Consider the following 12,293-nt stretch of genomic DNA (forward strand, 5'->3'; position numbering starts at 1 on the left):
TTTAGTGAAAGGAGTTCACAGGTTGTTAAAGTTTGGGAACCACTGCTCTAGATTGTATTAACTGTTACTAAGTGCATTCATTATAAGTTTGTCATGTCATTTTTGACCAGCGGTCATTTTCACATAAGCAGGTAGTCAAATGAAAAGTAATCCATTATAAAGATGTGGCCCACATCTACCTAGCTCTCTTAGTAACAAAGCAAGCATTTACTTGCCAGGTAAACAGCGTCAATAAAATTAAAAAAAATGTTTACTTGCAGTTGTGTGTGCTTTTACTGCAAATGCATGCTCAAATGAGTAGTAACTGCTTAGCCACCCATCCTGTGCACGGGCAGTTACCAGAGTTCTATAAACTATTGTTGAAAGTGCATATGCAATTGTGCGTGCAAGTTTGTTACACCTTTTTTTTGTGCTGGAACCTCCAGATTCCCTTTGGAAATTAAGTTCCACTACCCTAATAAAACATGAGCAGTTACCAGGGGATATCAACTGTATCCATTACTCCAATTGAATGGCAATATTATAAAATCAGCCAGGTAGCAACTCTATGCATTTTCAACTTCCTTTATCCAATTATCACAAATGATTCTTAACCTTTTAATCATTATGTTTGACAGGAAGGAAAGTGCATTGCTTGCTGTTAAATACATTAATATCACTCATTCAAAAACAGCTCATGGCACTTAGAAATGCATGCTGCTCCTGATAGGAAAAGACAGTTAACACCATATTTCTCTCAAGCAAATAGCTATTTCTAATAGCCTCTCCCTAAGACATGCCAATTTGATGTTGAATTATGTGTAATGGGATGCTAGTGACAAACAGCAACTACCTTTAAGCAAAATTGCTGATGGGAAGGGCATTCCCAGGCAACTAATGACTGGCTGGAGAAGTTGTGGCCCAGTCAGTCGTTAACTGACAGGAAATGACTTGAACACGATCACTAATGTTACCAGATAACATATATTTTTAAATAATTTAAAGCAATTTGCTGTTTCTATCTGCTTGCAGCATCACTATGTCTGTGCAACAGCATTTTGTTTTTGTAGTACTGCTGTTTTGCTAGCAGTCATAGTCTAATACAGTAAAACCAGAGAGCCCCCATACCTGGGGGTGACTGCACCAATTTCATAGATCTACATGGATTATATCATTCAGTGCTCATCATCTCATTCATTTTTACAATTCAGAGTGCATCTTGGACTTCTCCAAACTGTTCAGCTTCTATGAGCAGCTAAAAGGGTGGTGGAAAACATCAGTGTACATGGAGCACTTCTTGGTACAGGATAATGCCAGTCATTTTTCAAAATTTTAGAATCCAACAATCTTTTAACAAAGTCATTGGAATGGGCTATTTCTGTTAATTTACATAAAACTGGTAAAATATATTCAGCTTCTGCAAGTTTGTAATCTCCTAAAGAGAAGATTAAATGCAGCAGAATCTCTTTCATGATGTTTGTGTTTGGAAAAGCAGCCAGTTATGCACATCTTTGGGTAAGTTTCAGCACATATTTGAAATATGTCGTTAGAATCAGAAAACACAGTTTTACTGTAATTTAGCTTGCAACTGTTAGACAGTTGTGAGATAAAAGTTGGACATGAAGATAGATAATACACATACCTATGAATGGGCATTCCTAACATGTTTTTCCCCATAGACTGCATGATAGAAATTAATCTCCATAAACTACACTTAGAACTACTATCCAGGGCCAAAGAAAACTTCTGCAGTATTTATTAATATGTGTTGAATATTATTTCTTATTTCTGAGTGTCATGCACTCTTTAAAATATACTGATCTATTAACCTAGTGACCTAAAAAAACCTATTGAGTTTTTCTTTAATATAAGGAGCACGAGTCTAAAGTCCAATGGCTTCAAGTACTATTAAGTATGCTAGTAGGTGGGAACAATTGTGGTAACCAATAGGAAAACAAGATTTATTTCTCAACATTCCATTAGTTTTTCAATGTTGGCAAATACGCTGTTCAAATCAGGATAACCAGGGATGATCTGATCTGTCACGGTATTTATTTTTTCAAAAATTCAGATATATGTATTTAATTCATTATCCTTCATTAATTATCATTCCCTAATTATTTAATTTATTTGAAATTTATTTAAACTATTTCTCTTGTACCGCCTATTAGATCAAGGCTTCTCATTCTTTGTACAGCATTTGCTTCCTTAATTTATTAACTGCATGTATAAAATATACTTGGTCAGACCTCCTCTTCTGCAGAAGCATTATTTTGAGAATGGTAGGAAGCTTTATTTTATTTTATTTTTTTTAAGTGTCAAGTTTTAACTAACAAGGCAGGGCCAATCTGTTCCTTTTTTCTTCCGTGCTGACTTGTTTCCACTTGCTGTAGGATGCAGCACAACACAAACACCTATTGAACAATCTAGCAATTGTATACCAGACGAATGCCGGCTTAACTAAAATCAGTTAGGGTCAAATATCACCCTTTGATGCATATGGTTCCAAATTAAGTCAATGTGATGGCACCTGATGGCAGAATTTGGGCCCATTGAGCAGAAAAGAAATGAAAAATGTTGGTGCAACTGCCTGGAGGTTCTTGAGACTTTCTTATAGAAAGATATTGAGCCTGCCCTAAGAAAGACACTGATTTAGATTAATAATGGATACAAATATTTAGAAACTGATTTTTAGGCCTCAGTAATCTAACAAAATATATTGCAATGAACTACCAGATAATGTGCAATCAATGAAGAATAGCATCTGACAGCAAGACTGGGAAGTATTCATGGATTGATACTACACACTTAAAAAAGCTTCATTGGAAGATGAAATAAGGCTTTTTAAACTGTAACAGCAATATGTGGCTTCATAATGCAATCTTGGCCTTTGTGTCATCATGATAAACTGGAGAGATAGTAGTTCACACCTATATACATGTTTGGTTTGTGCTGTACGTTAGGTAAGTATGTTAACATTTCACACAGGGGAAAAGCAAGGCTCAAAGAGATTTTGACTGGTAATGTCAAAAAGAGTTTATGAGAGTCAGGCACCTAAATCCCACTGAAATTCAATAGGAGTAAGACTCCTTAAATCCCGACCTTAGACTTATAAAAAGCTAGTGGAAGCATCACAAATTGACATCCATTAATTGGCCATTAATTTCAAAGGGGACAGGATTTCACCCAACGGGTCAAATATATCTCTGGTCTAACTTCACCGAATAAGTTTGACCCTAACAGTCTCATCATCCCCTGCTCTACCCTCAAAACAACACTGACTCCAAGGAGTCTTTAGGACACATTCAGACCTGTTTGATGAGCAAGAAAGGTTTTGTTTCGAAAGATTACTCACTTATGCAGAAAGACAATTTCCACGTTCACATCATCTCTGTCCTTGTGCAGGAAGTCCTTCAGGAAGTTGGACACACTTTCAAGTGTTATGTGACCACAGACAACTATGTGCCTGTGACAGAAAACTTACAGTTACTTTTGAGGGAAAACTAACAAACAAGCATGCAAACAAAAGGGTAAAATGAGCTGTTGGCTGAAAAGGGAAGCATTCTTCCTGATGCTTCTTTAAAACCTATTCCCTGAAGTCATCGAAGGAAACCATCAATACTAGAAGGTACTTTGACATTGAAAATACATATGGGCTCTCACCTGAAGCTGCAAAAGACTATTACAAGCAAAACCATTTGGCCAAGTGTTTTTAAGCATTTAACAATAAATATTATTATTTATTTATACACTTATATGCTGTATTATCCAGTCCCTTTCAGAGTCATATTTCTCCTTCCACCTCCTCTCCTAAGATTTACTATTTAATTTTTTGTTTATGACATAAAGCTTATCATGTAATAAGACAACAAATCTCCCTGAAATGATTCTACTTATTTTACTGGTTACATCAGTGAAGCCAGTGAGAAGCTTGACATGTTATGGGCCATAAGCAATAAAAAGAGAAATCTTGCATTTTCTACCATAAGTCCTACAGCAGGAGCCTTTTACAATAAGTGAACATTTTTAAATTCTGCAATGCAATGGAACACCCCCACAGAACCAGAGTCCGTACAGAGAGTGCTATCACACTTATGCTCCATGCAATTTCCAGCAGGGTCAAAGGGAAGAACCCAAATATGCAACACAGAAACGGTGTCCACTTCTATATATTGATTTCTTACACGCCGAGTGAAATGTCTAAAGTTGTGTCCTTTCTTTGCTTCCTTGCTTAATGGATTGTTAAGCCACTTATTATAAAGTATTGTCCAAGTACTTGTGTTAGCATGCTCTACAGTGGCTCAGTGTTTCTACCACAACACAGACAAAAGCATGGCTTTCATTAGTCAGATGAGTACATGGGAGGTGCTGGTGTTTACGGTACTTCCATTGCTACTGTTGTTCCTTGCCACATTTCTTGCAGCTGTCAGGGAAAGAGAGGGCAGTAGAAGTGTGGATTCAATTTAATTATTAAGGTAGCAAAGAGTCATTCGGTAATCTGACCTCATTACAGCTGATTGAGTCTATATGCTGATTGCAACAAAGGCACAATTTATTTGTTGGCTGGCATCTGAGCTGCCAGCAGGTGGCCAAAAAGAAGCAAAGTAATTTCAAGGGCTAAATTTAAACTGCCCAAGTCTTACCTATTTCATAATTGTTCTGTGCGCATTCCATTAATGCAGAAACCTCATTGGCTGGAAGCAACAAATAATAGGTAGCAGCAATAATCGCTTATGTAATGTACCATAAGGGACTATTATGGGAGCCTGTCCTTGCTTCATAATTTGGTGCTTGACTAAGTATATGAAAATAATGCAATGAACTCATTGGTGAAAGGATAATGATGCAGAACAAAAAATAAATCAATAATATGCATGATGCAGTTAATAATATCACCATCATGTACTACTACTTTTGCAGTGGTGCAGGTAGTGACTAGGAAAGCAAAGCACAATGAAGTATTATACTAATCCAGCACACCCTAGGGGACTGCTTTACTATTACCACTTTGTTTTTACAAATACTTTAGCATAAGACTTTAGATCTGCATTTAGGAAGACAATTATCTCAAACACTTCTTATCTGGCCTTTCAATGACAACCCACCAAGTCATGAGCGCATGGAGTATTAGAAAATAAACAACAAAAATCACAGACTGGTTTTTTTCTTCAATTTCCAATGGTTTATATACAATTATATTTAGGCTGTACTATGTCTAATTAAGACCTGGTACTACAAATACTTATTTGCCAGGTGCAGTGCTTGCTACCGCGAGTGGCTGCTCTAGCTTCAATAGGATTTCATCACATCATAAACTACATGTTTGGTAGAAATGGATGAAGCACTGGACTCTCAGATGGTGAACTCCTCAAAGCAGGAAACAAAAACTTTCTCCCCTGTTCCATAAGGTACCAAGCACTGTATCAGCATGCAATAAGTAACAAATACAATAAACCAAATATTTGACCCATTTTTGGTGCAAAAAGAGACTTGAGAGCTGCCCTGTGGGGCCTTCACATCCTGGCAGTTTATAGCAGCCTCTGTGCTGGAGCCAGGGCTGGTGTAGAAATTGTCACTGGTTGGGGAGCTGCAAACAACTTCTTGGCTGCAGCATCCTTCAGCTTTGCCCAGTGTTTGCCGGGTGCAGATGAAGGTTCAGCTGACTGGAAGGTCATCTAGTCCAGTCCCCTGAACTCATGGCAGGACTAAGTATCATCTAGACCATCCCTCACAGGTGTTTGTCTAACATGCTCTTAAAAATCTCCAGTGGTGGAGATTCCACAACCTCCCTAGGCAATTTATTACAGTGCTTAACCACCCTGACAATTAGGAAATTTTTCCTAATGTCCCACCTAAACCTCCCTTGCTGCAATTTAAGCCCACTGGTTCTTGTCTTGACTGACACTGCACATTGAGCAGATGTTTTCAGAGAACTATCCATGGTGACACCAAGATCTCTTTATTGAGTGGTAACAGCTTAATTTAGACCCCATCATTTTGTATGTATAGTTGGGATTATGTTTTCTAATGTATATTACTTTGCCCTTATCAACACTGAATTTCATCTGTCATTTTGCTGCCCAGTCTCTTCATTGTTTACCCTTTTTTTCAGATCATTTATGAATATATTGAGCAGCACTGGCTCCAGCACAGAACCTTGGGGGACTCTCATTATTCACCTCTCTCCACTGTGAAAACTAACTAGTTATTCATACCCTTTGTTTCCTAGCTTTTAACCCATTACTGATCCATGAGAGGACCTTCCCTCTTACCCTTATTCCTTACTTTGCTTAATAGCCTTTGGTGACAGACTTTGCCAAGGTTTTCTGAAAGTGGAACTACACTAAATACATTAGATCACCTTTGTCCTCACATTTGTTGACACCCTCAAAGAATTCTAATAGATTGGTGAGGTGTGATTTCCCTTTACAAAAGTCATGTTGATTCTTCCCAAACATATTTTGGTGAAGAGTAGGGCTGGAAGTACTTGGTTTCAATGTTGAGGGTCCTGGGTAATGAATTTCTTGAGCATTCTCTTTAGCATCTCATTACATTTTTCCACTAGACCATCCATCTGTGGATGGTACAGTGATATGCATAATGCTTAGATTTTCAGCAGGCCACAGAACGATCTCATCATGGAATTTGTTCCCTGGTCTGTCAGGATCTCTTTGGGAATCCCTACCCACACAAAGACCTTCAGTAGCTCATTAGTGACAGTCTTGGCATTTCCTGACCGGAGTCATATAGCTTTTGGGTATCAGGTCATGTACAGAATGTACTTGTTATCATGTTGTTTCCGGAGGCACTCTTCTCTAGGGGGCCTATAAAGTTGATTCCTATTCATTCAAAGTGGGTCTCCACCCAGAGAAAGGATATTAATGAAACCAATGGAACACTCTTGGGGGGGGGGCATTAATTGGCATTCGGGGCAGGGTGCACAGAAATTCTTGGCTTGTTTAAGGACCCCTGGCCAAAAGCATCAGGCCAGGATTCTAGAGAGGGTCTTTTTTTTCCCAAGGTGTCCTGAACATGGGATTGGGTGTGTAAAATGCAGGATCTTGCAATGATATACTGGGGCACTAGTAACTGCATCTGTATCTCTTGTGTCTGCCTGTCCTGGTCTATGCAATAGAATAAGTCTGTCTTAATGGCAAAATAAGGGTACTATTCAGCCTTTGGGGGGGTCCACCTTCTCATCGTCTATCGCTGCTACTTGTTTGAAGACCCATCTCAAAGTCTTGTTGTTTTTTTGCTCCACATGGAAATCTGTGAAGTCTGTTAGCTTCTTTGAGTCCAGTTGCTGAGGGGGTGTTTCATGTTGGGCCATGGAAGGCCTTTCCTTGGAATCTTCTGAATTGCCTGGATCAACCATAGAGTCTGTGGTCTCCATTATGTCTATGGAAGGGGGCCACCTCTCTCTGCTCATTCCTTTCAATCCACTTCTCTCTCTCCAGAACTTTTTCCTTCTAGGCTGGGAGGGAAGTAGGTCAGAGTCCTTAAAATAGAACAGGACCCCTAACATTTCTTTTGGAATGTCATCCTCAGACTCCTGTGCTAAGGGAAGCTTCTGTAATAGTTCAAGGAAATAAGTCCAGTCTTGGCCTAAATCACTGGGAAGGAGATCCGGAGACACACATACTTTCATTTCGCCTTTGTTCCCATCAACAGTCAATTTTACTGTCATGCTGGGATACCCAAGAATATCTCCAAGTGTGCATTTAATGGGGATTTCACCCTTTGCCAGCTTACCTACTGTTCCAGTTTCCACTCCCATACAAATGTATGGTCACACCCCAACTCTACAAGGGCCAGTGTTTGTTGGCCATTCACTTCTGATATTGTGAGTTTCCATAGGGCTTTTTTCTGGGCCCTATTCTCTCCTGTCCAGACCTGCCCAAAATTACACTTCATCTAGAGGCAGTCACAAAACCTATGTGCCTGTTCTCCATAGGAGTAAAACTATCAAGTCTATCCCTTGTCTTTCTAGTGACTTTGTCCTCTTTCTGAACTTCTCTGGGCACTTGTTCCTGTGTTGATGTGGGGCAGGGGGCTGGACAGGGCATTTAAAGTCATAGACCCTGCTGTTTCAGGGGAAACTTACCCATGGACCCTGAGAGGAATGCTAGTTACCTATGCTGCCCGACAATCAGCCAACCCTTTGGATTTTCTTGGGTTTACCCAATATGGGCCACCCCCACCTATGGTTACTCAGTTTCTTTCTTCAGTGTGATGGTGTGGGTACTTCTGCAGCAGAGGGCCACTGGATGGTGTGAGCAGCCATATAGTTCTCCACAAGAGGGCCTATGGGTGGCATCTGCTAGGGTTACTGATCACTGACTGCAAACCCAATCTTCCTCCGCCAGTGGAGGAATCTGTACAAACTGCTCCATAACTATGAGTACTGCTACCTAGGATTCCATTTGAGACTCTGGCGTTAACAAACACCAGCAAAAGTCCTTTAGCCTTTGGGCAATCATCTATGGCCATGTTTTTGAGGAGGTGGGGTATGATACTGCTCATGATGGAACTGCTGACGGTAGATTTCTTCACAGTCCAATATGGCAGCCTTCACCTGTTCATAGTCCTAGGCTGCTGTGTCAAGTCCCCAGTATGTTGCCTGGGCTTCCCCAATGAGGAGTGGAGCAAGCCAGATTGCCCACTGGGCTGAGGGCCATGAGAGACTGTGAAAACCTTTTAAAAATTACCAAGAATGACTCCAGGTCATCATCTGGGGAAATGTCACAGTCCCCTGAAGAACAGGACATGCATTCCTTATAGTAGCAACACCATCAGGAGTAGTAGCCAGCACGAGGTACACCATTTGCTGTAACTGTTGTTGGTGCAATGCCATCTGTTCAAACAGTTGTTGCTGCCTATGTTGTTGCTGTGCTTCTGAATCAATCAGCCATTGTAGAAGCTGATTCACCTCCATAATTCTCTTACATATATATCAGCAAAAACAAAAAATGTGAAGGTTGTTGGGGGGAGGGCTTCCCTTTTTTACAGGGACAGTTAAACTCAACTCCACTTCTGGTACCATGCCCTATTGCTTTTGGGGCAGTCACAGACTTTAAGGCCAGAAGGGACCATCATGATCACCTAGTCTGATCTCCTGAACTTCGCAGGCCACAGAACCTCATCCATCTACTCCTGTAATAGACCCGTAACCTCTCACTGAGTCACTGAAGTCTTCAAATCATCTCCCCATCTAGTATCCCTCACCAACCATTGGAGATATTTGCTGCTAGCAGTTGCAGACTGGCTCCATGCCATTGTAGGCAGTCTCTTCACACAAACTTATCAAGCTCAGTCTTAAAGCCAGTTGGGTTTTTTTGCCCCCACTCCTCCTCTCTGGAGGCTGTTCCAGAACTTCACTCCTCTGATGGTTAGATACCCTTGTCTAATTTCAAGCCAAAACTTGTTGATGTCTAGTTTATATCCATTTGTTCTTGTGTCCACATGACCACTTAACTTAAATAACTCCTCTCCCTCCCTCTATTTATCCCTCTAATGCAGGGGTTCTCAATCTTTTTCTTGCTGAGGCCCCCCTCAACATGCTATAAAAATGCCACGGCCCAGCAGGGGTGGGGGGAACTCAGGGCTCTGGGCCGGGGGGGTGGGGGACACCCTTGGGCATAGGCATGGTTTTACTTCTATTTTGCGGGGGCAAGGGCTGGCAAGGCTCGAGTCAGCTCTGCACAGCAGGGTCCCCAGAGGGAGCACCACCTCCACCCCGATTCACTCAGGAGGCCACCCAGCCTGACTAGACTGTGGGGGGATGCAACCAAAAATATAACTCAAAAAGGGGACACAGTTCAAAAAGTTTGAAAACTGCTCAGGGTGCAGGGAAGGAGTAGCTAGGTGCTGTGTATGGGCAGGGGAGTAGTTAAGGGTGCAGGTGGGGCAGGGGGTGCTGGGGCTCTCAGATTCAGCCCTCTGCTGCTCCTGGCTTCGGGACGGGGTCAGCCGGCTTCAGCTGCCCGCAACTCCCAGCTTCGGAGGTGGCAGGGGGGTGTTGACCAGCTTCAGCCCCGCACTGCTCCCGTCTTCAGTGCTGGGGTTCGGGGCACAGGGTTTCAGCCATGGGGCTCCGTGGCTCCCCTGAAAGGACTCACGGACCCCCACGGGGTCACGGACCCCCAGTTGAGAACTGCTGCTCTAATGCATATATAGAGAACAATCATATCTCCCTCTCAGCTTATCTAACTGGTTTCTATCAACTTAACATAAAATGAGTCTATAAACTCCTAAATTCAGGGCTTGCAGTCTTTGCCTCCCTGTCAGATTATTTAGCGGCAACTTGGAATGGGGCTGTAGCCCCTCCCCTCTCCCAGGCCTTTCTGCCTCCCTATCGCTCTCTATTCTCCTTCCTTAATAGTTGGGCTTGATTTTCTTATTGGTCCCACCTATGTTTGCAAGACCCCATGATTGGCAGTTCTGGCAGCAATGCTGGGGATGTGGTCAGCTGATTGCCTGTAAATGGGGAAGACTCACCTCTCCCATTCTGCCTATGCTCAATTTTGTAAATCCCACAACAGCTTGTCACAAAGGTTTTGTTCCAAAATTTTCCATGTGGTGTTTGTACTGCTGTTCTTCTTTGGGGGTTCTGCCAGTGAAGGGCAGCTTTAAATAGCAATCCATGGTTGCTTTAGCCTGACCCCTTTCCTAGCCACTTTTGAGGCTGCATAGGTTAGCTTTGCAAGAGTCACAGATGAATTACGCCTCGCAAATCACCTCAAGTCTGACTTTCCACCATGTAATATCTGGGTGACCCTAGTTCATAAGTAAAAAACTTACAAATTTGTGATGAGCAAACTTCAAAAGTTTCAGAGGTTATGTTTGGATACATTCATTCTTGATGCTTAAGAGAACATTATATGTAAATTCTGAACATCCTGAGTCTGCCAAATTGAAGTAACAGCTTTGGAAGACATATTTTTCTTGTGGTATTCAGGCACTCTTCCTGCAGCTATTCCCCAAAAGCACCCGGAATTGCAAAGGCACGAGAAAATGAAAAATACACCTCTATCCCGATATAACGTGACCCGATATAACACAAATTCGGATATAACGCAGTAAAGCAGCGCTCCAGGGGGGCGGGGCTGCGCGCTCTGGCGGATCAAAGCAAGTTCGATATAATGCGGTTTCACCTATAATGCGGTAAGATTTTTTGGCTCCCGAGGACAGCGTTATGTCGGGGTAGAGCTGTAATGGCAAAAAATAAGTAATTTTGATCCTAAGAGTCACAGTAAGTAGGAGTTATTTGCCCATACCTATTTAGGAGTTGCATTTTTTATCTTGTTTAATTGGTATAATATTTATGGTAACAGGAAAATTTCTTTGTTTAAGTAACTGCATTTTATTATTGATTTTTATAGTCCTTAACACTTCAGATTCCACTTGCTCTGCAAAGACTTCCAGAGGCAATTCCATAGAACAATATTGAGTTCTTGCACACAAAAAAGACATTTCCTTCCTGGATGAAAGGTGGGACTGAAGACATACTTTAACTCATAGAACAGTAACTTTTTAGGTTTTTAATTAGCTTTCACATTTTATAAGAGCAAACTGAAGACCAGATACTGGCTGTAAAGCCATCAGCCAACTTGGTTGCAATATGGAGGTGGACTACTACAGCAGAAACTCAGGAATTAGGTTAGATTCTCAATTGCTTTGCAGGTCGGACGGTCATGCATAAAGTGTCAAAATTCTGATTCAGTAGCATTTTACACCCACTTTACCCTGGTGTATAGTAGTACATAAGGCTCAAGGCAGTGGAGAAACAGGAACATAGATTTCTTGTATGTTAGCACAAGGACAGGGATCATGCAAAGGTGGCAGAATGCATTGGAACTATTTATTCCTTACACACACAAGTTCATTATCTGTCCCTTGCATCTTTGCTTTTTCTTATATTGTACTAGTTGTCAGATACAATTCAGAGCAATTGGGATAGGGAATCTTCTGGTTTCAGAATAAATAAATAAATAACTAAAAATCTCCCTTTAACATAAGTGATATTTTTTTGCTTAGGAGAGAGATTGATTGAAAACAGATTGCCTTCTTGCCCAAGGAGAGTTATTAGGTACATTATCTTAGAAACATTGGAAAAACCCATATTGTTCCAATCTGTCCTATATCTGATTTGAAGATTTACAGCTTCCTCTTTCTGTGCCTATAATCATTTCCTTTCCCTACACCACCCATTTTTTCCATACAGTAAAATTTTTTAAAAAGCCAACATATTGAAAGTGTTTTGAATTCAGTTAGAATTGATTGATAGTAAAATAACGTTGTAGTAATTCAGAATC

At 41.1% G+C, this 12,293-nt stretch overlaps 1 protein-coding gene across 35 annotated transcripts in view; it reads right to left on the reverse strand.

The window, feature by feature from the left end:
* Positions 1-12,293, reverse strand: part of KCNMA1 (potassium calcium-activated channel subfamily M alpha 1) — an 873,581-nt gene that overhangs the window by 205,428 nt on the left and 655,860 nt on the right. For all 35 annotated transcript variants that reach the window (XM_065551703.1, XM_065551701.1, XM_065551699.1 and 32 more), the window contains exon 10: positions 3,335-3,445. In XM_065551703.1, coding sequence (XP_065407775.1) covers positions 3,335-3,445 — 111 coding nt within the window. The remainder of the gene's footprint in view (positions 1-3,334; positions 3,446-12,293) is intronic.

Source organism: Chrysemys picta, chromosome 7 (assembly GCF_011386835.1).
Source record: "Chrysemys picta bellii isolate R12L10 chromosome 7, ASM1138683v2, whole genome shotgun sequence".
NCBI classification, from domain to species: domain Eukaryota; kingdom Metazoa; phylum Chordata; order Testudines; family Emydidae; genus Chrysemys; species Chrysemys picta.